We start from the raw sequence: 27,428 nt of genomic DNA, 5'->3' as shown, positions 1-27,428 counted from the left end.
TTATTTATTTATATGTTTGTTTATATTATATTAATTTAATATATATTAATTTATTATTTATTGATTTATTATTATTATTATTATTATTATTATTATTATTATTATTATTATTATTATTATTATTATTATTATTTTGTGGGGCATCCCCTCTTGTCCACTAACATGGCGGACGCTAGAAGCTGCGACACGGAATCCGACGTCTACATTAAACCTGTGGAGAGTGGAGCATCCTCTTAGGCTGAACCACTTAACGCGGAGGTCGATTGACTAAGCCATAGAGTTAGAAAACAGGCGAAAGCATCCCACTTCTCATTCCGATTGACGTCCTCAGACCTCCAACTAGGCTCCGCCTTTCCTCTTCGGAGCCGTTCGCTCTAGGCTTTGTTTGTCCCGACTCTATCGTTCCCTCCCGGAAGTGACCACTCTCTCCCCTTTTCTCTCTGTTGTGAAGGATTCTATGAAGGCAGGAGGAGGCACTTGGTGTTCGCTGGTCGCGCGCGCTCATGAATATTCAAGAGAGGTAATTAATATTAATCGCCCGAACTCATGAATATTCAAGTGAGATAATGAATATTAATAGTCCGCGTTCCTGAATATTCAAGAAAGACAATGAATATTAATCGCTCGAGCTCATGAATATTCAAGAGAGGTCATGAATATTAATCGCCCGCTGCACTCAGAGCCTGGGAGTGGTCTTCTTGTGGACTTTGCCCGAATCGAGTCCGGATTTGCTTCGCTTTCATGGCTCCCGGGAGAGCGGCGGGTGGCCGGTGAGCCCTTTGGGGGCAGAAGGGGATGGAAGGGAAGGGAAGGGAAGGGAAGGGAAGGAGGGGGTTATTCTTATAATCTGGCTCAAGGCTATGGGATTCTCTTGGAGTTTCTTGTGGCCCCAGAGCTCGCTCTCTGGCAAAGAAGGCTAACTGTCTCCCAAAACTACACTTCCCAGGATCCCCTAGCATTGAGGCAGGGCACTTAAAGCGGCCTCAAACTGGATTGTTTCTGCAGTGTGTTTTGGACCCGAGTCTAAATCACTAGTTTTTTAGCCACTTTGACAACATTTCTGAAGAGCGAGGTAACAATGGAATAAATATAAATAACAACAACAACAATAATAACAGTAGTAGTCCAATGCTCAGACCACTACACCATGATGCCTCGTGTCAGCCTAATTTCAGCGATAGTTGATATACCTTTGCATTTCCGAATCTGTCCCTTGCCTTTAGAAACGATGGGATTCCGTGGATTCACTGGAAAGTCGTTTTTATTGTTTTGAATGTTATATGTATTAACCTCTAATTGCTTTACCTGGAATATGCATCACCAGCCGGTTTAGTTTATTTTGTTCATTCTTAATTGATTGTATGTACAGCACTTTGTAAATAAAGCTTAATAATAATAATAATAATAATAATGGAGTCATTACAAGTTGGCAGGCGACGAACCACTATGCCAGACTGGCTTCCCATCATCATCATCATCATCATCATCATTAGCCATTGCATTCCCCAATGTATCATCATCATCATCATCATTACTATTAGCCAGGGTTCAATTTCCCACTTGGCTATGGAAACGCAGTAGGTGACCTTGGTACTCTCAGCCCCGGAAAACCCTGTTTCAAGTCGTTGAAGGAATACAACAACAAATGCAAACAATAGTTTGCTTCATGTATACAGTTGCCCCTCCTTTCGTGTGGATTTGAGGTCCATGGTCTTCAATATTCACAGAGGGTGACTTCCGTTATATGCACTCGCAGGCATGCGCCCCATGGTAGAAACACTTCCCATTCATTTGGGCATTCAGCTGGCATAGGAAAGGGCTCTCTCTGTGCATGTGCATAGAGCCCCTCCATACAAAGGGCAGTCATGTCCCATGTTCCCGATTCTGTAGGAGCCTAGAGGTCCCCCATGAAAGCCCTCAATAAAAGTATAGTCTCTAGATCAAGAGAAGTAATAGTGCCACTCTATTCTGCCTTGGTCAGTCCCCATCTGGAATACTGTGTCCAGTTCTTGGCACCACAATTCAAAAAGGACATTGAGAAACTGGAGCGTATCCAAAGGTGGGTGATTAAAATGGTGAAGGGTCTGGATGCCATGCCCTATGAGGAACGCCTTAGGGAGCTGGGGATGTTTAGCCTGGAGAAAAGAAGATGATATGATAGCCCTGTTTAAATATTTGAAGGGATGTCATATTGAGGAGGGAGCAAGCTTGTTTTCTGCTGCTCCAGAGACTAGGACCTGGAGCAATGGATGTAAGCTACAGGAAAAAAGATTCCACCTCAACATTAGGAGGAACTTCCTGACAGTAAGGGCTGTTCGACAGTGGAATGCACTCCCTCGGAGGGTGATAGAGTCTCCTTCCTTGGAGGTCTTTAAACAGAGGCTGGATGGCCATCTGTCGGAGATGCTTTGATTTAGATTTCCTGCATGGCAGGGGGTTGGACTGGATGGCCCTTGTAGTCTCTTCCAACTCTATGATTCTATAAATGTTTGAAGGAATGTCATCTTGTGAATAAAGCAAGCTTGTTTTCTGCTGCTCCAGAGAATAGGACACGGAACAATGGATACAAACTACAGGAAAAGAGATTTCACCTCAACATTAGAAAGAACTTCCTGACAGTAAGAGCTCTTTGACAGTGGAACACACTCCCTCAGAGAGTCATGGAGTCTCCTTCCTTGGAGGTTTTTAAACAGAGGCTGCATGGGAGTAATCTTTGGGAGTAATCTGTTGGGAGTAATTTTGTTCACGAATTCCTGCATGGAGGGTTGGACTGGATGCCGCTTTAGGTCTCTTCCACCTCTAAGTTTCCGTGTTTCTGCTGTGTGTAGAAGTGAATACACTAATCCCCCCACATTCACTGGATTAGGGTCACAAGACCACCGTGAATTTGGAAAAACTGCAAATAACAAAAATACTATGTTTTTACCTGAGATACTACCTCTGGGAATCTCTAGGTCCTCCAGTGCAACATCTGCCAGACATTGACCATAGGATTGCGCTGGAGGAGCTGCAAATGCCTAGTGGAGAGTTCTCTCTAGGAATCTCTAGGTCTTTCAGTGCGACTTCGGGTTACAGTTGATCATAGTGTTGCACAGTTCCTAGAGAGTTCCTAGAGAGAACATATTAATAAAATCCGCAAAAGTCGAAGCTGCACATGTGGAGGCATGACTGTACTGTGTGAATACTGTGCAAATACTGCATAGTTATTTTCAGTGACAACAGAGTGTATGGAATGCATTTCCTCCTATACATGCAATACTTGCAATTGAGATGTGTGTGACTGTATCATGTGTTAAGTTGGAGCTAGCTGGTCTTTCAGTGGGTTGAAGAACGGGAGTGCCATTCCTGAGACTCTCTCCCTCAAAGTATAGGTGGACTAGTATGGTCTCTTGGGGTGGGACATCTGGTGTAGATACAGTCTGAACTTTAAAATAACTGTCCAAAGTGCTGAACCTTGCAGGGAGGGATAGTGTTCCACATCATGGTTGCTTCCTTAAAGTCTGGAGTAAGTTCCAGACAAGTCACTGTTCTGCAGACATGGAAGACACCTGGCAATAAAAGCTTTAGAGTGCATACAGTCACTGTTAAATGAGAAAGAGGGGTGGGCAGGTGTCTACACTATGAAAAGAGAACATGCTAGGGGTTTAAATGTCTATAAATGGTGGGTGTCTAAGGCTGCACATTCTTCCTGAGATTGATAAACATAGAGTCATTGCCACTTAATCTGCCTTTAACTGCATAGTTTTGGTGGTTAAAAGAGTAGTAAAGGTGAATTATTTTCCATTCTTTCAATGCATCCTTCTCATGGGTGACACAGGGATTTTATCTACTTTAGTAAGTCTGAGAGCAAAACTTGAAATGAATCTAAGCTTGGGAAAATACATGTTTGCACTACAGCTTCCAGAAAAGCCCTGGCTACATTAGCCACTTGTCAAGGGATTGCGGAAGTTGTAGTCCAAACAGTTTTTTCAAGCACTGGTGAGAATGGTCATCATTCCATAGTTAAATGGGCCTAAGAGATATATAGAATAGGGAGCAGTGTTATACCTTTATAAGCACAACTGAAAAAGTATGGACATGTGCATAAGGCTTTTGAGATCTCCAGATGTCTTCATCATGGTAAACTATAAGAGCTTTCAGAAAGTAGTGTCACTTCTTAGTTTACAGCTTGAGCATGGTTTTGATGTTAAAGTTTGAAATATCCTAATCTTCTTATTTCTGCTGCTGGAATGAAAACTCGGGCTCTTCTTATTTCAGTGGTGAAAATAGCTGAACAAAATCAGTACAGCTGGCAAATCTATTTGGGATGTTTTTCTAGATGCTGATACTGCAGCTTTCTTGGAGAAGGAAACAGGAAATGAGCAACGGAAGGATGGAGAAGGCAATCACTATTTTTTGTTGCAAATCATTCATTTTTAAAATAAACAGCTTTATTTAGTGCTATCTCAGAACTTCATATGAAGTCAGAAGAAAAGAAGCTATACAACATTCAAAATATAAAAGTGAAGAGACTTTAATCACACAATAAAGAAAATAACATCAAACAACAGTAAAGTCTTCAAAAGCAAACCACTTCATGCAAAGCTATCTATCACTGTTTAATCCAGGAAGAATTGTCACAATAAAGGATCAGGACAGAAGATCTCTCAAGAGAGTGTCATGCATTGTTGTTGGTGGAATGTACATGTTACTGTTTAAATTACAGTACTCAAGAAATGGCCACCAAGTATCATAAAAGGAGTTGTCTGTCTTAGTATTTTTCAACCGTATCCATATCCTAGGTTTTGCTTCCTAGGTAGTGCTTTGGTATGTTTCCAGCTGATGCTATCTTAGGTCTTCAGAGGAAATGTTTTTATCAAGTATGGATCCTTCATGATTGTGGGTATTTTGGAATGAAACCCTCCCCCTCTTACTTTTCCTCTTCTAGAGAAACTATTTCGTAATTTCATTAGATTTCACCTTCAAGTTATCTGTGTAAATAGGGCAGAACTGGGTTTTTGTGTGATGTTTGCTTGCTTTATCTCCTTTTTAATCTTGTATCCATCTCTTCCAGGCCCCGGCCCCGACTAGACCGGCAATTTCTCCAACGTTTTTTAAAGATCCAAACTATTTTATTTCCCACATGCTCCTCCAAGAATACACTGATGTTCCTAACCTTGTTGGGAGTTGCCCTTTTGGGTAAGTGAATCAAGGTCTGACTGTTTCCTCCTGTCATGACCCTTGATACCACTCTTTTTATGCTAGCACTTACTTACTGCTCATTCTTTTTCTGTTGTTGTTTTTTCTTATCACCCTAGAGCAGCTGGTCATTTATCAGGTGGGGCTGATCCCCAGTCAGTATTTTGGAGTTCTGGGAAGCAAAGACTTTTATGGATTCCAAAAAATAACCACACTTGCTCTGATGCTCATTGTATTGAACTCTATGGTAAGAGAGCCCTCTTCTTATATAAATGTGTGTGATTTTATGTTGGAAAGAAAACTAGAATGCATGTGATGCCTCTAACCCAGAATTTGTCTGATCACACAGGTACAGGTACATCAGAGGTGGGTGACCCCTTAGCATCTGGTGCTGTTTTTTGTGCCAGACCTTGACTGCCAAACGGAATAAGAAATGTCCAGAAGGTCATTTCCAATTTACAAACTAAACAAAATACCTTCATTTTTTAGCACAAGTTAAATGTGGGGAGACTCCTTGTTTTAGAAAAGAATTGTGCCTCTCAAAGGCATAGTACATTTGGTTTTATTTTTTTAAAATATGTAAGGGAGAATTGCTCAAGTGTGAGTTTTGAGGCCTGCAAAAACAGGCTTTACAGGCCATGATTTCCACCCATAGGAAACACCCTGATTACTAAACCATGTGTTATACTGATCCCACCTTTTAAAAAGTATACTTCACCTCCATCAGATAATTGCCTTTACACACAAATTAAAGGAAAGAGGAGGACCACTCTGATCACTTACCTTATCCTTATTTGAGGCACAATGTTCCCCCCCTTCCAAAACACTAAAGGACTAACATCTTTAATCTACAACTGATTGATCACTCTTAACAGAATGTCCATGGCATAGAACTAACCTGAGAAATAGATTTGAATCTTTCAGTTACCACTTCAAAATGGATTACAGTTTGGTCTTCCACTCCTTTTAAATCCAGATCTGCATTAATTAGAGAAAATTATACATAAGTAGTATTTGACTCCAGTGAAGCTAGCCAGAATGGTTAAAATATTTCCTCCAAATGTTGAAGTGGTTGTAATAATAATGGCACATTTCCACACATGTTGCTAGACTGCCCAAAATCAACACTTTTTGGCAATTGGTACTTGAACAAATTTCATTGATTACCAACCAAGAAGTAAAATTATGTCCAGAAATGATTTTTTATCAATATATGTAAGCATGAACTCAGATTTGAGACATAAAAATCTCATAGATTTCTTCACAATAGCAGCCCATGTAGAAATTGCCAGATGCTGGAAAACAGGCGACATGTCTCTGGATATGTGGTGGAAAAGGGTTATGGTTACTTGAAAAACTGTCTGACAGAATGGCAAGTTTTGTAGGATGACCAAAATCAGGATTTTTCATGGTTAAATGGTTCCCACACATTGACTTTGTAACTAAAGATAGAAACAAGAGAAGACAACCTCTATCCCTTCTGAACCTTTGGTCAGACATTCTGGACCAGATTTACACAAAGACAGCACTGGACTTTAAAATGACTGCTTACATTGAGCAGAATCCAAGAAGGAGACCCGCAATATAATTCAAAGTTGTATGAGATGAACTGTTTTATTTTGGTTTATTGTTGTGTCATGTTTTGTACATGGTTGTTTACTTAAAATAAAAGTGTTTTCAAAAAGTATACTTCACATGACCACTTCTAATATGAAAGAAAAGTAGTTGCACATGAAGGTACTCTGGGTAGAGTGTCTGCCACTAGAGTGAGTGTAGTGTACACTAGAATGGTGCTGTGTAATGCTGTGGACTTGCCTTGTGGCAAGCTTGCCGAAGGAGCCGTCCACCACTAATAAGTGATATCAGAGCTTGGAAAAACTATCTTTTTGGACCACAATTCCTAGAATTCAGCAGCCAGTTTTCCCCAGATGTGGAATACTCCTTGTGGTGTTATTCCATCATAGGGGACTCATAAGAGACCATTAAGGTTGGAGTTGCGGGTTTTGGACCTAGGATTCCTTCACTAAATGCAGCCATTTAAGTGTTAGATTCTTCAGATTTCCTCTGCTTAATGTTTCTGCTGTTATGCTGTTACTCCTCATTTTTGAGTCTCACTTTTGTTTCTCTTTCTCTTTTGTCCCCTTTTCAGTTAAAGAGTTTTGACCAATTTATTTGTAACTTGATGTATTTGAACTGGAGAAAGACCCTCACTGAATACCTCCATGGCTACTACTTCCAGGGCCAGGTGTATTACACTTTGAATATTCTGCATGAGGAAATTGATAATCCGTAAGTGTCTGAGTATCTTCTGTATGAATCCTGTTTCTTTCAAACTTGTTTGGACTCCATCCCATTTCGTGCCTCATAGGGAGTTGGCTTGTACTCTTCATCAGTAAATTATTCTCTCCCTTTAGGTATCAGAGGAACTAATAAAATTTTTATCATATAAGTGTTTAGTGGTTAGTTCTTTGAAGAGAAGATCAATTGACTCAATTACTGGAAGGTTTGTCAGTGGTTAAGTAAATTCTATTCATTCAATGAGTCTACTCTAGATGAACAATAGGATTTAGACCACTTTGTGTTCTGTGTTCCAGACACTATATTTAAAACTGAAGTATAAAAGGCAACATCAAATATTTGTTTTGGACATGTAGCAATTCTATTAGTGGGGAAGGACAATGATAATAGTGACAAGATGCCAGGAAGTGTCCAAAGAAAATTAACCACCAGTAGAGTTTGCTTCAGAGAAGTATTTCAGTTTAGCAGTTTCATAACACATTTTGGAACACCATGTTCACATCAACAGAATGTTTCTAGGCAAGTACGAATCTGCTGTAAACGTTTAAAGCCTTCCTATCGCCCTTTACAAGTTGTGACTTTATTTCCCCTTCATGTAAATTGAAAGTCTACAAATGTGGAAACTGTTATGTTAAATGTGAGGTAGATCTTTAATAAAAGCAATATTCAGTTATCCTATAACTTTGTCTTCCTGTAATTCACCACTCATTAAAATAAGTTCTGTGAGTGGCTGACAAAAAGTTTTAAAATATACAGTAATAAATACAGTAGAAACCAACATTCTTTGCAAATTGCCTCCCTAAAAGTTTCTTTTAAAATCTTTATCTATGCAGCAGTGACATCAGTGTGGTTTCTGTTTTGCTGTAGTATTTGAAAAGGAGAGAACAGTTTTCCAAAGTTACCAGGAGCCAAGGTATTTTTCTGACTGGAAACATATATCTCAAAAGTAATTACTTAGTTAAAAACATACTCACAAGTCCAAAAACTGAAACATTGTCCAACTGTATGGAGGAACTCTGTTCTAACATATTAAATTTTGTATCATTTTGTTGTAGCTGTTATAATAGTGCATACCGTTTTAAATTGTGTCTTTATTCTACAGAGACCAACGAATCAGTCAGGATGTGGAGAGGTTCTGCAAACAACTCAGCTCTATGGCCAGGAAGGTGATCATTTCACCTTTCACCCTTGTTTACTACACCTATCAGTGCTTTTACAGGTAAGAACAGTCGTCAGTCAAGACAGGCATGGGTTAGTGGGTCTGGAGGCCAAGGTTTCATCCCCAAAACTTGTTGTGGGCCACACTAAGTCCTAAAAATGAAATCAGAAGTGGCCAGAAGTCCAATTTTGTCGTGGTCTGAAAAAAAGCTTATGTCTAATTTTCAGAAGATTAGAGTAAGGATGCAGATACTGTTATATAGGGTTTTGTATTTCTTAAAAGCTGCTTTCTGCAAGCAGATAAAATCCTTTTTATTCCGACACGCCTTAGAGAATATGTATATTTTAGGGAAAACAGTGCTGGACTTTTATTTGATGCTGTTAGTATGTAAAAGTTCATGTGTTCACTGTTTTTAATTTTATAATGGCTTGATTGCTTTTTATCTTTTGTATGGTGTGAATCTTTAACTATATTTGTTTTAAATTTTGTAACTTGCTTTGAATCCCAAATTGAGAAGAAGATGGGATATAAATATAACAACGACGACAACTTGGAGGAACTTGATTCTCCTTTTATTAATGAAAAATTGGGGGGGGGGACTTCTTGGAGTTCCACAGGTTGAAAAATCAGTTGGAGCTATGTGTTTAGCTGAGAGGTCAGCCAGCAAGAATGGCTCTGTGCGTAGTTTTTTATAAATGGACCTAATGATAATAGTATGAAGAGCATGCACATGGAAAGCCTGTGGTTCTCTCAGTGTTCTTGAATGCCAATTCTCAATAGCCCCAGCAAGCCATAGCAAACAGCCACACTTTGCACGGTTTAGTACTTAATAATCAGTAGCTGAAAATGTTGCTTCTTCAAGAAGAATTCTAACCAGGAAACCTCGATTGCAGTAGGATGTAGTGAATTTGTGAAGAAGTACACGTCTTCAGAACTAAGCTGTCTGCTCTGTTGCACAGTATTAGTAAACATTTAGAATGCTATCTGACAAAGGCTAGTGACATACAGCCCACGGGACAAACACACTTCCTGTTCATTTTTTTCAGCCCTGCAGGAGTCCTATGTTGTTGTTGTTGTTGTACTGCCCTCATGGTGACCCTGTGGATGAGACATCTCCAAGTATTATCCCTATCTTCCACTACTCTCCTAGATCCTGCAAACCCATGCCCATTGCCCCTGATTGAATACATCCATCTGGAATGAGGTCTTCCCCTCCTTCTTCTACCCTCTACCTTTTCTTATGATGTCTTCTAGAGTTGCTAAATTTCTTAGCTTTGAGTTTTCTCTTTAAATCACATATTCCCCCTTTGAAATAAGTCTTTCTTCAAAGGAAAGAAGGCAGTTTTAGAGGGAAAACCATCTTTTTTCATTGCTACAGTAACAAATTTGGCTTTAGTGATGATGCAGCTCCTAGTAGGTTCATGAGATGCCTATGCTCTCTTGACCCTAAGAAGTTGCCCAATAATAACAAATCATCTAGTTACGTGACTGTTGTCATGGGGAACATAAACAGTAATTTTCTTCCTATCTAGAAGATAGCAGAGATTATCTTTTAATTGACTGGTAAAGTAGCTTTCCATTGACAGATTTGGTAACCTCACTACATTTCTCCCTTTTAGCACTGGCTGGATGGGTCCAGTGAGCATCTTTGGCTATTTTTTCATTGGAACCATTGTCAACAAGATCTTGATGAGCCCCATTGTTTCAAAACTGGTAATTCAGGAGAAACTGGAAGGTGATTTCAGGTGAGTGCATGGGACAGGTCTTTGATGAAATTATTTCTCATGTGGTGATACTCTAGTATTGGTTAAATACAATAGCATCCAAAATCTACAAAACAGTGATACCCTTATTCAAGCAACCAAAATGCTAAAAATACATGATGCAAGCTTTTGAAGCTCCACTTGCTTCTTCATCAGGCATAGGTATTAAAAATCATATAGTCACAGGCCTGTCTAACAGAAAGGGTTATGACCTCACAGGGAATGGAGACATCTTGGATCTTCTCAGAGGAAGTACCTTTTTGTACTGCTAATACAAATCAAATTTTATCTCCTATATCTTTGGAATGCTTTGTTCCCAGTTTCACATGACCAAAAGGAGGAGGGGCCTGCCTGGATAGATATCCCTCTACACCTTCTCAACAGTACAACACTATCTTGACAAAATGCAGGCCTGTGTATAACATTGCCATTTTTTAAATTACTTTATTGTGTGGCTGCTCCAGCCGCAATCCACCTGGGACCTTGGTGACTGCATGGCCTGCTCTCCAAATGGGCCATTGTGGTGGTTACAAGCGGGCCACTGGCAGGAGCCTTGGAGCAGCTTCTGGTCACTTCAGCGGTGTGCATCATCTGAATGCCATGCCCCCAAAGCAGCCAGAAACTGGTCTTTTTGGCCCATTAGTTTGAGACCTTAGTTATACATTTATATAAGAAATAGATTGGCTTTTCTAGGTGATGCTGCCAACCTAGTGCCTGAGTGCACAACGGCATCCTTTCCCAGGTGTGTTATACAATTCCTATGCCCTCTTCATTACTAGCCCTAGTTGACCTAGGCACAACCTAAACAGGGTCATTGGGAGAGGAGAGAAAGATAAAACTCCTTTCTCTTCACAGCAGCCCTGCAGCTGCCAGGCTCAAGTGTGCATGTACACATATGTGCACATAGTCCCCAGCCAATGCCAAGGGCCCTTACACATTACAGTTAAATACTATGATATCATTTTAACTTTCATAGCTACATCCTAAGGAATCCTGGGATTTGTAGTTTGGTGAAACAGTAGAGCTCTCTAGTAGATAAATTAAATACCCCTCCTTATACTGCAAATTCCAGAATTTCATAAGATGGAACCATGGCAGTAAAGTAGAATCCTAGTGCTATAATTTTGTAGTGTGAAATAGGCCTAGATGTGGACCCCAGAGAAATGGTTTCCCACTGAAGCAGATCTTTTCTGTGCCTTCTACAGGTTTAAGCATATGCAGCTTCGAGTTAATGCTGAATCCGCAGCTTTTTACAGGTAAGATGATTCTTCTGTTTTAAGTGTCTGGACTAGCTTTCAAGCTCCTGAAGGCAAAGGGAAAAGAATACACTGGTGCATTACTTGTCTTGTCTTCTATATTCCATTTCTTATGTTTTCTGCCAAAAGCTTGGTTCTGTTATGTTCTTACTATCCAGCCTTACCTCTGTCTTCAGTATCCTAAAACAGATTGCAGGCATTGAGCCTGCAGGTTTTCTCAAAAGCAAATTCAGAATGGCTCCATAAGCCTGAGTACCATATAGCACATCCCTTCATGATAGCCTTTCTCAAATCTACTGCTCACCAGATATGTCAGACTATGATCCCTATCATTCACAGAAAGCATAGCTATTAGAACTCCTATAACACAACTGGAGGACACCAGGTTGAAAAATATCTAAACACCAAGTTTGAATATCTAAATTAATAATGTAGGTGTCCGAGTTTACAACCTAATGCTTAAGGTTCTGTTCTACTCTCTCATTATTTAATTTGTTTCGCAACATATGTGCTGTTGTTCTATACTTTAGAAAATCTTAGTAGCCTGATGGCATGTCAGTATGAAACTTCTTCTGCAATCTGTTCTGTTTTCAAACTAATAAAAATGAAAACAGAACAGCCATTTTTGGCTCAGTTTTTAGTCCTTGAAGTCCCTCCAACCAATCGCCAGAAAAAATAGTGATGTTTGGTACAGTGTGAGAGATGTGACAGATGTATTCAATAAGCAATCTGTAACTTTATCTTCAATTTCTGTTTAATAAATTATTATTTTTGTGTTATACACATGATCCTCTGAAATGCTAGATATTGGAAAGTTGAATTCAGACATGATGTCTGTGGGGGTTGCAGTGAATAAAGAGTGGTGGTGTCTAGCAAAGGTAGAAGATAAATAAAATCTCACACCCGAACCATGAGGGCGTGTATGTAGTCCCCACAGTGAGTGGCCATGGCCATGGGAGAGGAGGAGGTCCTTCCATTGGTAGCAGAGGTGGGGATAAGGGAAAGCCCTTATATTTGGTAGCAGTGATTGAGATAAGTCCACACTTTTGCTGGCAGTGGAGGGATAGGAAGAAATCCTCACACCTTTCTACATGCACAATTTTGGTTAAACTGTTCTGAGCACAAACCAGTTAATCTCAAGATATTTTGTTTCATTTGCAGTGGTCCCTCTGCATTAGGGTTGTTAGGGGTGAAGGACCCTTGTGAATGTGGAAAAACCACAAATAATAAACCACTATTCTTTTTACTTAAGAGATCACCTTAAGTGATCCTCCAGTGCAACTCTGTGGTCAGCATTTGCCAGACGTTGATCATAGAATCATGCTGGAGGACCTACAGATGCCTAGAGAAGTGTTTTCTCTAGGTACTTCTACATTCTCCAGCACAATTTTATGGTCAACTTCATGCAGAAATTGTGCTGGAGGACTTAGATTCTTAGAGAGAACATACGGTATTAATCAAAACTGCAAATAATCACATTCACAAAAGTTAAAAATGCAAATTTGGAGGGGCAACTGTAGTTTCATTTACATTTCAGAGTTCCAGTTACTCCATGGGAGTGTAGCTGTCATCCTCCCTCAATCAGTCTCTCTCTCTCTCTCTCTCTCTCTCTCTCTCTCTGTGTGTGTGTGTGTGTGTGTGTGTATGTCTGTGTGTGTGTGTTTGTACACACACACACTGCTGTCCACCAAGCTATTGGAAATTAGATAAAAGTAAGAAGTCTAGATTATTGCTTTTCTCTGCATTATTAATATTATTTTAGTTATTCAGCTCTCAGTACAAAGTATGCATGTGAGCAGGACAGAAAATGCTTGTGAACAAGTACCTGGTTAACAATGGAAGGACATGGAGGAGGAAGATGGGCAAGTGGACCAAAATGCATGAAATACTGTACACAGTTCTTGTACTGTTCCAATTCTTGCCACTAGAGGTCGCTGGTGTCATTGAGAAGCTCACTAGAAATACATGAATTTAAGAGCCTTGAACTCCTTTGATCCAGAACAGTTATTCCCAAACTTTGATCCTCAAGCTAACAAATTTGCCATTGGTGATAATGCAGCTCCTAATAGGTTCATGAGATGCCCATGCTCCCTTGACCCTCAGAAGTTGCCAATAATAATAACAGAACGGCAGAGTTTGGGAATCACTGATTTAGAACAAGGTGAGACCCATTATAGGCCAAAACGCCTGAAGGGCAAGCAGGTACCTAGCCTCATTGTTTGTGGCCTTCTGCATGCCCAGTGAATTCTGGGTCTGTCCAAACATTTCTTGTACAGATTAACTATATTGTGTTGATTTGCAGAGCTGGTGAAGTTGAGCACATGAGAACCAATCGCAGGTTACAAAATCTTCTGCTGACACAAAGGGAGCTGATAGGCAAAGAGCTACTGCTGTACAGTAAGCACAAGTTTCTGGTCCCCCCCCCCCTTAGCTCACAGGCAGCTGTGTAAACCAGTTCTAGCAATTTCAGTCTCTCCCAGGACCAGGTCTTTTTGTAGACCTAATGTGCCATAATTGCCATTTGTGATCACGCTACCTTCTAAATAAATAGAATAAAACAAAAATAAATAAATAAACCATAAGGGATAGGATTGCAGATCAGATTGTTTTGGCAGCTTGACCCCATAAGCCTTGGCTGCACTTCATCACTACTCATAAGATTATTTTACTTACTTATGTAAGTATTTATCACATGATTTTTAGAGACACCTAACACTGTAAGGTAGTCTAAAAGTAAGTAAAAATAAAGAGGCCTTTCACACTACACAATTATATCAGTATGATTCCACTTTAATTACCATGACAACATCCTATGGAATCCTGGAATTTGCAATTTAAGGAGAAGCATTTGTAATTCTCTGTCATTTTGTTATCTGAACTCTCAGGTGTCAAACCCATAGTCAGTATATATTAACCTGAGTATGAGAAACTGGATTTGCAATCAGACCTTAAATAGGCCAATTAAAATTAAGCACAATATCACACACACACACACACACACACACACACAAAGTGACAATGAAAATCCCAAATGGAGACCAGAATGATATTTTGCTGCCTTTATCCAAGGCGCCCCAGATTGGTCCATTTCTTACCCAGTTCCTTGCTGTTTGATCAACTATACTGTACTGCATGATTTGTCAGAAGTAGGATGTACCTCTGTGTAATTTTAAAAAGCAAAATAGGGAAGATACACTGTGAGGGTGGCAATTAAGAGAAATTCCACTATAGGAGAGTGTCACATTCCCAAAGAAAGATGTGAGAGCTCCATATCAATCCATTGCTTAGGCATTGGTTTTAATTTACTTACAGTTTAAATAGTAGGCAATCCTAACTAAGCATTGCTCTAGGAATTAGTGACCCTCACATCACTGTCAAGGATTTCCAGTTCTTAGAAGGAGATTCCTCTCTACAAAGATTTGTCTTTTTCTGTTTGGTCCCAAGAATGTAGTGTGATATAGATCTTGGCCCTGTCATTGAATCATAAGCTCCTTATTATTCACTGCCTCATGCTGATGTGTTTCTGCTCAGTTGGAATCAACACATTTGATTATCTGGGCGGCATACTGAGTTATGTGGTGATTGCCATTCCCATATTTGGTGGCATCTACAATGATCTGGATCCAGCAGAATTGAGCTCCTTGGTTAGCAAGGTGAGTTTTCCCCCCATGGGTGGGAAGTGGTCCTTTGGGGGGTTTATTATAGCATTCTATAACAGCAGTGGTGCCTTTTTGTGTTTATTATAGCATTATTTGCCTTTTCTAGCTGTCTGGGATTCCTGTAATAACTAATGAATGTCATAAACAAGAACCTACATAGATTTCTTATATTGCAGGAATGGGTAACTACAGCATTCCACAAGGTTTTTTTTTGGACTGCAGTTCCTTCATTCCTAACCATAGGCAATACTAGTTAGGACTGCTGAAAAATGTAGGCAGAAAACATCTAGAGCGCTTATAGCTGCCCACGCCTATCATATTGGAATCATGCTTAGAGCTGAAGTGTTCTGGATGGTAAATAAAGGGATACCATATCCTGGGAGAGGAAGAGATTACCAGATATGTGTGCATAATTCAATTATGTGGAGTACCTTTTGCCCTCCAGCAATAAGGTTTTATGGGAATTGTAGTCCAAAACATCTGGAGGTGCAGCGATTCCCTAGCCCTGATGAAAATATACAGTTTAAATATGTGTAGAATGGATAATTTGACCATTGAAAATCTATTCAGCATTGCCACTGCCATCTACAATTTTGTCTGTCACCTGAGTTGTAAAAGCTAGAAATGTGCCTTTAGGGTTGTTGGGGCTTTTGTTTTTTTAAAGAAAGCCAAGATTCTCAGGATGTGGACCTTTCTGTCCCATAGAGCACAGAGATTTATACACATAGTGGAGAAAATTGCTCCCATAATGTCGCTGCTGTCCTGCATGACTGTGAAAATGATTGGATTGCATAGCAGTTGATAGTAACAACCATTTCCCATAAGGCTAGACCAGCCTCTTCCGATCCAGTATGTAATGCGCATGAAGAGCATGTGGCCCTTCAGATCTTCTTGGGCTGCAACTACTGCAATCCCTTGACATTGGCTATGCGGGCTCGAGGGGATTGCTGCAACTTGTATTCTGACAACTTCTGAAGAGCTACACATTCCTCAGCTCTGGAAAATAATCCAACCCAAAGCATGTCACAAAAAGAGTCTAGATGTATGATAGAAACATGGCACCTGAAATGCTACAAAGGCTCCTATTTTATGGGAAAATATTGCACTGGTTTTTAAGGATGCCATTGCTTTATAATAGAAGCCCAGAATGAGAGGAACAAGAACACAAAGTCCTGCTGTCCAGAGGGCTTGGTGAAAGACTGTTAAACAAGCTTGTCATCTAGATGGTCATGAAGAAAAATGTTTTGCTTCACCTGTTGTGGGGTAGACATCACTTTCCCCTGAAATTGAAGGGTGATCTAAGTCAATTCTTAGGGTAAATTTCTGTAGTTAAGACAAAGGTTTCTACCGGTATGTAAAAAGAATAGCTGCACTCACAGGCCAGGTTCCTATATAGTCTCAGTGTAATTTAAATCTCTGTTGGTGGAGTTATGCTGCACCAGCACAACAAAATCCCTATATTGAACAGAACTATAGTGCAATGTATGAAAAATTGTGAATATGCATAACTGTCACCTTATTGCACAGTGCATTGAGACAGTGCACATTGACACACTATTCTATGTAAATTATTGCACATTTGCAATGGTTCTACATGCAGATCTCTGCTCCCATGGAGTAGGATATGTCCATTCTACATTGTCCAAAATGCAAAATGTCATTCCTCATGCATAGTGCAACTTAAGTCTGCATATGTTGCCTACAGGATTCTGGCCAATGTATGCCAAAGCACAGCTCATCAGTGGGATGAATGTCCCCCTCAGGCAGCCTCAACAAACAACAGACAACTTGTTGCAGTGGCCTTAGAATGAGAGGAAGAGTGCATCAATTAACACCCTGCCAAGGGACTCCAGGGTTGCTCTCATGCTGGGTTTTCACTCTATCCCATCTGAATAACTTAGATCTTAGTATCATAGAATCATAGAGTTGGAAGATACCACAAGGGCCATCCAGTCCAACCCTCTGCCATGCAGAAACTCCCAATCAAAGCATCCCTGACAGATGGCCATCCAGCCTCTGTTTAAAGACCTTCAAGGAAGGAGACTCCACCACACTCTGAGGGAGTGTGTTCCACCGTCGAACAGCCCTTACTGTTAGGAAGTTCCTCCTAATGTTGAGGTGGAATCTCTTTTCCTGCAGTTTGCATCCATTGTTCTGTGTTCTAGTCTCTGGAGCAGCAGAAAACAAGCTTGCTCCCTCCTCAATATGACATCCCTTCAAATATTTAAACAGGGCTATCATATCACCTCTTAACCTTCTCTTCTCCAGGCTAAACATACCCAGCTCCCTAAGTCGTTCCTCATAGGGCATGGTTTCCAGACCCTTCACCATTTTAGTCATCCTCCTTTGAACACGCTCCACTTTCTCAACATCCTTTTAAATTGTGGTGCCCAAAACAGGTGGGGCCTGACCAGAGATCATCTTGTAGCATCTTTGAGACTAACATAAATAAAGAAGTTGGCAGCATGAGCTTTCGTAGACTTGCTACTTCTTCAGATGCCTTACTGGTTCAATTGGCCTTCATTTTCTAGCTGAGCTCATCCAGATTTGGGCTATGAAGCTACCAGAGGTTCTGCCTAATTCCATCTGGAGCAGATCATTCCCTGCTGCTATTCATTTATAGAGCATCCTCTCAGTCTCTAGTGATTTACAAAGAATAGTTATCACAGGACTTGTACCCTTGAATTGATTGCAGTCTCAAAAAACAAATAAGGAAACAAGACAGGAATGAACAATGGCCATGCTAACTTGGGATGATGGGAGTTGTAGTCCTGTAGGGCAGAAGGTTTAGAAGGTGCCAGGTTAGGGATGGCAGTCTTCATGTACAGTTCAGTATCCTGAGAACATCAGTTCTTCTTTTCTGATTTTTAAAAAGAAAGGAAGTTTCCAGGGGGGTGGGGGTGGCATAGTACAGCATTTGGTAAAAGTTTTGAAAGTGAAGAGACTTCTGCAGCAGTATTTTTTTTCCCTTCCAGAATGCCTTTGTCTCTATTTACCTGATTGGCTGCTTTAGTCAGCTCATTGACCTCTCAACCACTTTGTCTGATGTGGCTGGGTACACACACAGGTGAGTCCTCTTTGTGGGCTGCTTGAAAGGCAGTTGTATGATGGCAGGTATCTTTGTGTTGAACTCCAGAAGAACAAATGAAGCCTCTGCTATTCATGAATCCATCAAGGGCCATATGGCTCATTAGACTCTGTGAATCCCAGTGCACTTGCAGTTGTTCTAAGGTATCTTTTGAGAAGATACAGACAAGGAAGCACCTCCCTTCTGTTCAGACATAAAGGGCTGAACATTTGTAGTTATAATATCTAAGGCAGCCACAGAAAATAAAATCTGAAATCTTCCTCTTTGATCAGTTAGCTTCAGCTATCTTCAGGTGTCTTGGCCTAGTCATATCTAGCTATATACCTGTAGTTCAGGTATCCATTATGACTGCATGAACAATGTTATCTATTTTTGGTGTGTTATAATAAATTTTTAACTACCACTACTCTCTTTTAGAGGTCAGACTTCTTATCAGGCCTGTTGTCTTCAGTGTAGGGACTGCTTTGAGCATAGTACTATAAATGGCTTTGGATCTGTGTGTGTGGTTTTTTAAAAGAGCTCTATAGACATTTATTCAACAAATAAACATTTATTTATCCTCCCATCTTGTTTTCTTTCATTTAATGATTTCTGAAGAATTGGGGAACTGCAAGAAATGCTGCTGAAACTATTCAAGAAACAAAATGATTGTGAATTGCAAGCCAAATGGAATTTCGGCATGTGAGTAGCAATAGCTAGCGTCAGGTGTGGGATGTAAGCTTCCTAACTGTATGTTTCTTGGGCTTTGTTTGTGTATGTATCTCCACAGGGTTGGGGGAGGGATAACTAAAATGATAGCTGAGCATTTTGGCATTTCTTCTGGAGTAATAGAATTATCTTGCAGCTTAGATGCACACTTCATTTTAGGTATCCTTCTGCCATGCTGTTTAGGGAAAAGAGCTGAGCCCTTCACAACAAACCTGGAAAGCTTCAAGATGAAGAAAGACCAAAATATCTTGAAGGCCTGAAGTTGGGAGAGACTCTTCTAAAGATTGTCTGCTTCTCCTTCATTCTACTTACCTGTTTCCTTCTCTTTCTGGTGGGGTTGGATACTATTAGTGTTTCCAAAGACAAGATGGTTTCCAGTGACACAGCTTTTCTCCTGGAGCAAGTCTCTGTCTCTGCACCTTCGGAGAAGCTGCTCATCAAGGACTTAAATCTGAGAGTCGCACAAGGAGACAATCTGCTAATTACTGGAAACACAGGCACAGGGAAGACATCTTTGCTCCGTGTCCTTGGGGGTCTCTGGGAGAGCAAGCTGGGTAAGTACCATCAGCTTCTATGAAATGGTGCTTTGCTAAAGGGAAGCCCTTTCAGCAGGTTGTGGGTAGAACACTGATTCCTTGTGGACTGGCTGGACAAAGGTTGGATGTGGACTAGTGAAGAGCCCATGTGAAGCATGACTCCAGAGGCTGGGTTCTTATTGATGTTGCCAATTATTCTGTTCAGCAATCAGACCTTCACTTGTCCTATTTAAACATGGTGAAACAATGGATACATCAGCACTTCTTGTAAGCTTCCAGTGTGGTGGCTTTTGCTACATGGAGCAGCACTCATTTGTTGGCTCTGACCTGGTACAGACGGGCCTTATGTGATGCCCTCGTCATGTGCTAGGGTTGCCTCGGGGCGCTCCGCCCACATGCTCCCTAACCCTAGAACGTGATGGGGGTGTAATCATGGCGGCATCCCGTCCGCACAGAGCCCACCATGATTAGTTACACGCGCACCGCATCCAAACGGTGCAGCACATGTGTCATGGCTTCGCACCACCCCAGGCCACTTATGGCGGCCTGGGCACCACGTGGGAAGAAGCTCCAAAATGGAGCTTCTTCTGGGGGAGCGCCTCATTCCCACAACCTCCAAACAGCTGCGGGAACGATGCCAAGGAGAAAGGGGTTGAGCATGAAGCCCCAAAGACACCCCTTTTCAGGACGAAGGAGACGTGGCATTTTGCTGCTTCTCCCTGGTCCCAAAAAGCGCTGGATTGGGGCCTCTGGGCTGCCGGTGTGGCTGCCCTGGCCCCAATACATGCCGCAAAGGGCTGCATGCAGACCGCCCCAAAGGGGCAGTCTGTACTGGGCCTCTAATCACCTTATGAGTCAGGTCTTCTTACAGTGTATGTTTCACACACCCATGCATACAGGAGCATGAGGCAAAACTTTTGCATTGCATGACTGGAGACCTATGATGGGCTAGACAGCAGTGTGATGGAACACTGTAAAATAGTCACTTGTAAGTCAGTGTGTGTAAAGGGCAGGAAGGATTTACTCTCAGTTAGAATCTTGTCTGAGTCATTAATTCACTAATGGTCTAAGGCTAGCCATGCTCCTTTATTTCAGTCTCTTTCTCCCTTTCTGTACCCAAAATCTGCAACATGAGGGATGATACTGAGTGTTGAAGTGTTTATTCAGTTCTATAATGTTAATTACTTAACTAATATAATTCCTTAGTTACTTTAAAGAATTTCTAACTTGCTTTTTAGGCAAAACAGCTCTCAGAGCACATTAAATAGAAAGACAGCCCCTGCCTTGAAACTTGCAGTCTAAATTTAAGATTTGTGATACAAGGAATACGAGATGGGGATGGAGGCAAAGTGGGGGGGGGGACAACTTCCAGAGCAGTTCTTATAATAACCAGATGAAGAGGAAATAGTTTTGTTGGCCTGCTGGGATAGCCATCACCAGATGACTTTGGTGGGGGAGTAATTGCCAAGATGTGTTGTTGGTGGTAATGAATTGGAAAGTGCTAGGTGATATACAAGTGACTGTGATCATTTCTGTTGGATCTTTGCAGGGAATATCCACATGCTGACTTGTTTTGGCCCACATGGAATTGTGATCTTGCCACAGCGGCCTTTCTTTACAGATGGGACCCTGAGAGAACAGGTAGGTTACCTTGATAGGTATCATCTCTCTGGCCCCTGTGTAAGTTGTTCCCACTGCTATAACAGGAATATATCCATTCTTAAGGACACTCCACCACAGAGAGACAGGGGCCCAGTGTGTGTTATCTAAGGGCCTTTAGCAGACAGCTATAATAGTTGATTGTTCTCTTCATTGTTTATATGATATAAATGCTTCTCATTTGAAGTTTGTCTGGTTTATTCCAATTTAGGTGATATACCCCCTGAAGGAAATCTATCCAGATTCAGGTGAGTAGGAATGCACTAGAAACATTGCCTTCAAATAGACTGAACTTTCTTCTGCAGACATTGTATTTCTCCCCGCAAAATGTGTGCCTGTATTGCATGCTTGGGTTGTATTGCCTTCTCTCAGTAGCCTTATCTTTTCTCCTGCTAAACTCAGTTGATCCAAGAAATTACTTGCAAGAGATGATGAACAGATGGACAGCTAGCTGGAGATGTTGATTTCTGTGTAGACAAGGCAAGGCAAAGGAAAAATTTCATAGGCTGTTAAGTGTGTTATGTTAGGGAATTGATGTTTTCCATTTGAACAAAATAAGCGAAAGTAAACCAAAGTAGGTGTGCTTATTACATAGTGCATTCTGAATGCAGGATTTTGTTTTCTAGTCTGAATTTAGTTTGTATTTGAATCCAGAGTACATCTGACCCTGATTGTGATGCTTCTATTTGTACGTATGAGATGAGGGAAGAATTATGTTATTGTGGAAACTGGTGATGTCATCCAAGTGCCAAGAAATTAGGGTTTGTTAATGAAAATTAAATTAAAGACCACTTGGAGCAGATGTTGGAACCCTTAGTGATATATTTATATATGATATAAATAAAAGTAATGCTTGATTTACAGGCACCTCTAATCTTCTCATAGATAGTATGGGAAAACATCTCAATATAAATCTAATTCATTTGTGATGAATAAAAGCTTACTAGTACGTTTTAGGCTTCCAGGCCTTCTATGCTCTTGCTTCTTCAGTGTCCAATAGCTGACATGTTTCTGTTGTGCTGTTCCTCAAATACAGGCATCTTACATTCTACTAATTTCTTAGATAATTCCTGTTCTCTGGCTGCCAAAGTTTTCTTAGTTGAGATTCCTGGCTTAAATGGCAGATGAACCTGCAACCCTACTTGCTTCTTATGTGTATTTTGAAGATGTTTCAGATTATGAGTTAAATGGGAATGCTGGCTAAATCTAAGTGCGCTTAAAGTTATAGCTATAGAAAAACTTGGCAGCAGGAACTGATGTGCCAAAAAGGAGGAAACTGGTAATCCTCTGCCCAAAATTGCAGAGACTTTTGCATCCTAAGAATCGCTGAGAGTTGTTTTCTGTACAAAGCAATTATCTTCCTTCTCATTTCCTAATTCATCTCTTCAATAGATAGGATAAGCGTGACCAGTCTGTTCACTACTGAGCACTGTTCCTAAACATTAAATTCTTCCCCAAAGGAGGAAACTAAAAGTTTCTTAGCAATACGTACATGTTATCTGAGTTCCACTGTTATATATATTATGCACCAATAAATCCTATTGTTAACAGTAGGGAGATATTTCCTCCATGTAAGGTACTTTCAGATCTTTCATTTTCTTTGGATCTTCTAAAAATAATCTAAGTAGTCAGGACTTCATAGAAATATCAAGGTTGCTCATACCATTTGGCAAAGTTAACCATCTGAAGGGACAGATGGCAGTGTCTCAGGAGCGGCAGCCTCCCAAGTTTCCCGTCTGAACCTCTCTTACTACAGTGGGACCTTGCAATGCACCGGCTTGCCATCTGCAGATTTGAGCATTCATGGATAGCAAGCCTTGTTATCCTCAATGGCAGTGCATGTATGTGGCCATACGCATATCACACTGCCATTAGGGACAATGAGACTTAAGGTCTTGCATTTTTCTGTATCTGCAGGAGGGTCCAGAATGGATGCCCCACAGATATGAAGGTCTGACTTTATTCCCCTGTCATGGAAATGCAAACTTTGTGTGCCATAGAGCCTGGACTGTTCCCCTAAACTGGTCTGCTGCCCTAATGTAGAGGATTCCATTCCCATTGAGAGTGTTGGTTAAATTCTAGAGATAGTCCAGCAGCTTGTCCTTTGCTTCACGCTGCAAAATCTCTTCAGCTGGCCCTGAAAAATGCAGAGGTCCCTGCTCCCCCCCCCTCAAACCAGCTTCAGAATAATGTAGCCCTAGAAGATGAAGCCTCAACAATTTCATTATCATGAATGTAATTTATTGTATAATAGGTTCTGCTGATGATGAAAGGATACAGAGGTTCTTGGAACTGACTGGGCTGGTGAGTGATTAGGGGGAATGAGGATAATGGCATAGTGTGTTGATTCTTCTCCCAGTTTTGGAAAGTTGGTTGTAAATGCTTTTGGGAGGCACACTGTTAATGTCAAACATTAACTACCAAAAAGAGAGGTTTTAAAACTTGAGCATGCCCAGAAGTTCTTTTGTCTAGCCTGGAAACCTCTCCCTGCAGTTCCAAATATGTAGACTGGATTCCATGAGGAAAGAGATGAATTTGGCTCCAAGCATGTACATTGTTCCATTCTGGAGGCTGAATAAGTATATTTAAAACTGGTACTGCAGCAGATATCTGGCTTGAACTAAGTTCAAAGTGTGCCTAGATTTAAATTAAATCTGATAATGATAATAATGATAATCACTGTAGTGAAGACAAGATGCCAACGAATATATAGGAGATAGCCACAAGGCAGCAATGACCTTGGTAGGAATGGGGAGGAAGGATCAAGACTTTATGCCTTTATGTCCAGCTTAGATGTTGACTGAAACTGAAATGCAAATTGATTTTCTGTATTATTTTCTGTGTCTGATACAGTCTGATCTGTTGTTGAGAACAGGAGGTTTGGACCAGCCAGTGGACTGGAACTGGTAAGACCTCTTCCTGCTAAGTGTGCAGTGGGGTTTTGTGTGGGTAAATTTGGAGCTGTAACTGGACTACAAGATAATTTTACTTCTTGCTTTGCTGCAGGTATGATATTCTGTCTCCAGGTGAGATGCAGAGGCTATCATTTGCCCGGCTCTTCTATCTCCAACCCCAGTATGCAGGTGAGGGGAAAAACCCCAAATGGAACCCTTAAGAACCTGCTTAAGGAAAGTGTACATTTTTGAGTGAGGAATATATTTGCAATGCAGAAAATGATTTAGTGGCAGCAGTAGCCACAACTAAATCAGCTTTGGAATACTTGAATGGTCAAGAAAACTTCTCTTTATCATTGCCTAACTGTTCTGATGCTAAAGGCCATTGGTCTCGATCAGTGTGGTTACTTTCCTTAAGACCACTTGCCTGCTAGCAACCAGATTCCTACAGAAGGAAGGATGGGAATTAGAGAAGAAGAATAGACCAGGCAGGTGTGATTTAAGGAACAGCTAGGGGTCTGAGATCATGTAAGCCAAGGGAAGGATCTGAATAGAGACTGGTTCTGAGCAATGAAAAGGACAATATCAAAGGGATGAATATGAGAGGGAAAAGTAGACCAGGAGAGAAAAAGGGCAGAGAGGAAAGTTGCTCCATGTTCAAAAATTGCAAAGGTTAAGAAATCTAAATTTGTTGTGTTGATTTGAAATAACTAGCTAAGTAGCTGGAAATAGGCCATTAGAGGCATTCCATTTTGTATGTAGTATTGTCTTCAGTCTGGAATACATAATTTATTGGCTACATTTTCCAGACAAGAACTTGGAATGCTCACAGCACAACTGTATGATGATTCTATATTCGTTTAAAATGTATCTTTATTATCGATTGCTTTCTGGGTTCCAACACTGTTGAAGTCTCCTGGTGTGATTTTTACCTTGACAACAAGTAGTCCATTAATTACACATGTTTGGGGTTACAATGTCCTCTGGTTACAATGTCCTCTAGTTTTGTAAGCTACATTCAGGGAAGAGGAAAGTGTCCAAAAATCTCTGATTAAGTCTGGAAAAGGATGGACATGCCAGAGAGGGGTGATGATCTTGTATCACAAAGTTCTGTCTTGAACATGACAAGGCTATCTTCCAAGATGGCAAAAAGGCATCTCCTATATGTTTCCCAAGCTGAAATGAGGGCTCTGCTTCAAGGTACAACTACTGTGGCCATATAGACAGGCCAAAATAAAGCTGCTGTGGGTCACTTTGGAGGTATGCTTTTTAAATGATGCATGTATCTATCCTAAGAGGCCAGAAACTGCGCCAAAGCCACACTCCAGTCCTAAAGACTAGAGCGCAGTTTTGGCACAGCTTGTGGCCTCTTAGGATGCATGCATCATTTAAACAGCATACTTCCAAAGTGACCCGAAGCAGCTTTATTTTGGCCTGTCTGTATGGGCCCAGAAATAGCAGAATAGTGTGTTGTTTGGTCCTTTTTCATTACAGTTAAATTTCTATCTTATTTTTCTGCCAAAAAATGGAAGTCAAGGTGGCTAACAATAAAATTAAAATACAGAAATACCATTGAAACGTGTAACTGATTAAAATCACGCTGAAGACATATCAGTAAAAAGAAAGAGCTACCCTCAACCGGTTAGAACCTCCTCAGTAGCAACTCTGCTTAAATGTTCAAGAACCTGTCTGAATAAAAATGGTCTTTGCCTGTTTGCAGAAGGACAACAAAAGATCTTCTCTTGTGTCTCTACCAGCCATGTCTCTGAGGGTGGTGGGAGTTAAATAAGGGCTTCTCCTGAAGGCCTTAAAATACATAGGCGTTTATAAGGGAGAATATGTGTGCGTGTGCCTTCAAGGCACCAGTTGACTTATGGAAACCTCATGAATTTTGGAGTTTTCTTAAGCAAGGAATACTCATGAGACTGTTTTTGCCATGTCCTTCCTACATCCCACCTATTCCAAACTGCTTTATGAATTTTGTAACTGGTTTTTTTTCTGATTGAGAAATCCAAAAATATAGCCAGCATCTTCCTATTTGTCAAGTTTCACCCAAAGAGGGGATACTGGATGTTATCTTGAGTGGTACCGTATTGAAGGGAGCTCTGTTTTTGCTTCTAGTGCTAGATGAAGCTACCAGTGCATTGACAGAGGCTGCAGAGAATGAACTGTACAAGATCTGTGCCCAGCTGGGGATGACTATAGTCAGTGTGGGACATCGCAGCAGTCTGGAAAAGGTACGATGGGTGTGGAGAATTAATTTGTCCAGGCAGTAATATATTGACAGAGTGGTGCAACTCCCTCCAAAAGTTATGTCTCTCATTTTGAACGTTACTATTTCATTTCAGTTTCACAGCTGGATGTTGAAACTGTGTGGAGAAGGAAAATGGGAATTAACGAGAATCAAGAAAGATTGAACAATTCCAGCAAAAAATGCAGTTAAAATCCTCCAGTGGCTTCAGTTACCAAAGTGCCTTGAAATCAACATGCCTAAAGGAAGGCCTCTGACCAATGGACTTCAAATTTCACAACCAACAAATCTTAGTGAGGCTTCTGAAAGACCTTCAGCTTGAAGAATGGGAATAAGGGGAGTTCTTATTCTAGCTTTTTGTATAAAATGCTCCCAGTGCATTGTTTTGACTACTATGTGAAGATTTCTAAAAGAAAAAGAAGAGGGTACTTTTTCCACCTTTGCATCTCATTTGAAATGAGAAACAGCTTTGAAAAATGTTCTGTAGAAGCGAAACTGATGGAAGTGGCACAAACTCTTCTCAACTGAGCCTGTGTATTATGTTTTAGATTAGTTTCAGGTTCTTTGCCCAAGCAGGAACTATACAAGATGCCTGAGTCTTCAGTATGCTGAGTAGTCTCTCAGTTCTTGGTTGCCAACAAATGGGTAAATTACCTCAGTACTACAAATGTGCATTCAGTTTCTTTGAGGATGAGACAAATGAACATTTAACAAAGAGCCCTCAGAAGACTGTTAGAGGTAAAGTATGTGATAAGTACAGATCATGTAGGAATTTATTAACAAACATGGAAACCCTGGAAATCATGTCAGCCCTTTCTACCATGCCAATGTTTGTCTGTTTAGTTTCCATAGGGAGAAAGAATTACAGCTACAAGGCTGCTAGAATGAGAAATGATGAAAAATCTGCAAGGCTTTAGTAAATACTTATTTGAAGGGACTGGATACACCTCTTTGAAAAAGAGGGAAAAGTGCAGTTCTT

At 40.7% G+C, this 27,428-nt stretch overlaps 2 protein-coding genes across 7 annotated transcripts in view; one reads left to right on the top strand and one right to left on the bottom strand.

Annotated features, from left to right (window-relative positions):
* The first annotated feature begins 468 nt into the window (after positions 1-468).
* ABCD4 (ATP binding cassette subfamily D member 4) lies at positions 469-27,428 on the top strand. 6 transcript variants are annotated; one of them, XM_042477568.1, is made up of 19 exons: positions 469-520; positions 5,054-5,178; positions 5,298-5,425; positions 7,328-7,467; positions 8,579-8,695; positions 10,255-10,380; positions 11,604-11,654; positions 13,957-14,051; positions 15,186-15,307; positions 18,289-18,380; positions 18,999-19,082; positions 19,461-19,663; positions 21,195-21,286; positions 21,516-21,552; positions 23,559-23,608; positions 24,158-24,210; positions 24,311-24,387; positions 26,320-26,435; positions 26,547-27,428. In XM_042477568.1, exons 1-19 carry the CDS (start codon positions 504-506, stop codon positions 26,613-26,615), a joined length of 1,794 nt encoding a protein of 597 aa, XP_042333502.1. In that variant the 5' UTR covers positions 469-503; the 3' UTR covers positions 26,616-27,428. The 6 variants fall into 6 exon arrangements, with proteins under 6 accessions (XP_042333502.1, XP_042333520.1, XP_042333493.1 ...); XM_042477559.1 differs by lacking the exon at positions 469-520 and adding an exon at positions 539-770; XM_042477577.1 differs by lacking the exon at positions 469-520 and having other exon boundaries at positions 4,721-5,178; positions 5,303-5,425.
* Positions 20,796-27,428, bottom strand: part of LOC121935689 (acetyl-coenzyme A synthetase 2-like, mitochondrial) — a 39,085-nt gene continuing 32,452 nt past the window's right edge. The window contains exon 14 of the mRNA XM_042477489.1: positions 20,796-21,771. Coding sequence (XP_042333423.1) covers positions 21,703-21,771 — 69 coding nt within the window. The 3' untranslated portion in view covers positions 20,796-21,702. The remainder of the gene's footprint in view (positions 21,772-27,428) is intronic.

Source organism: Sceloporus undulatus, chromosome 1, assembly GCF_019175285.1.
Source record: "Sceloporus undulatus isolate JIND9_A2432 ecotype Alabama chromosome 1, SceUnd_v1.1, whole genome shotgun sequence".
NCBI classification, from domain to species: domain Eukaryota; kingdom Metazoa; phylum Chordata; class Lepidosauria; order Squamata; family Phrynosomatidae; genus Sceloporus; species Sceloporus undulatus.
The sequence above is the reverse complement of the archived record's forward strand: the minus strand, read 5'-3'. Positions and strand labels throughout refer to the sequence as shown.

Coding starts and splice junctions, on each gene's coding strand:
- ABCD4 (XM_042477559.1), top strand. CDS start 742: ATGGCTCCCGGGAGAGCGGCGGGTGGCCG. Junction 18,381..18,998: donor GTGGCTGGGTACACACACAG/GTGAGTCCTCTT, acceptor TGATTTCTGAAG/AATTGGGGAACTGCAAGAAA. Junction 23,609..24,157: donor TCTTGGAACTGACTGGGCTG/GTGAGTGATTAG, acceptor TGTCTGATACAG/TCTGATCTGTTGTTGAGAAC.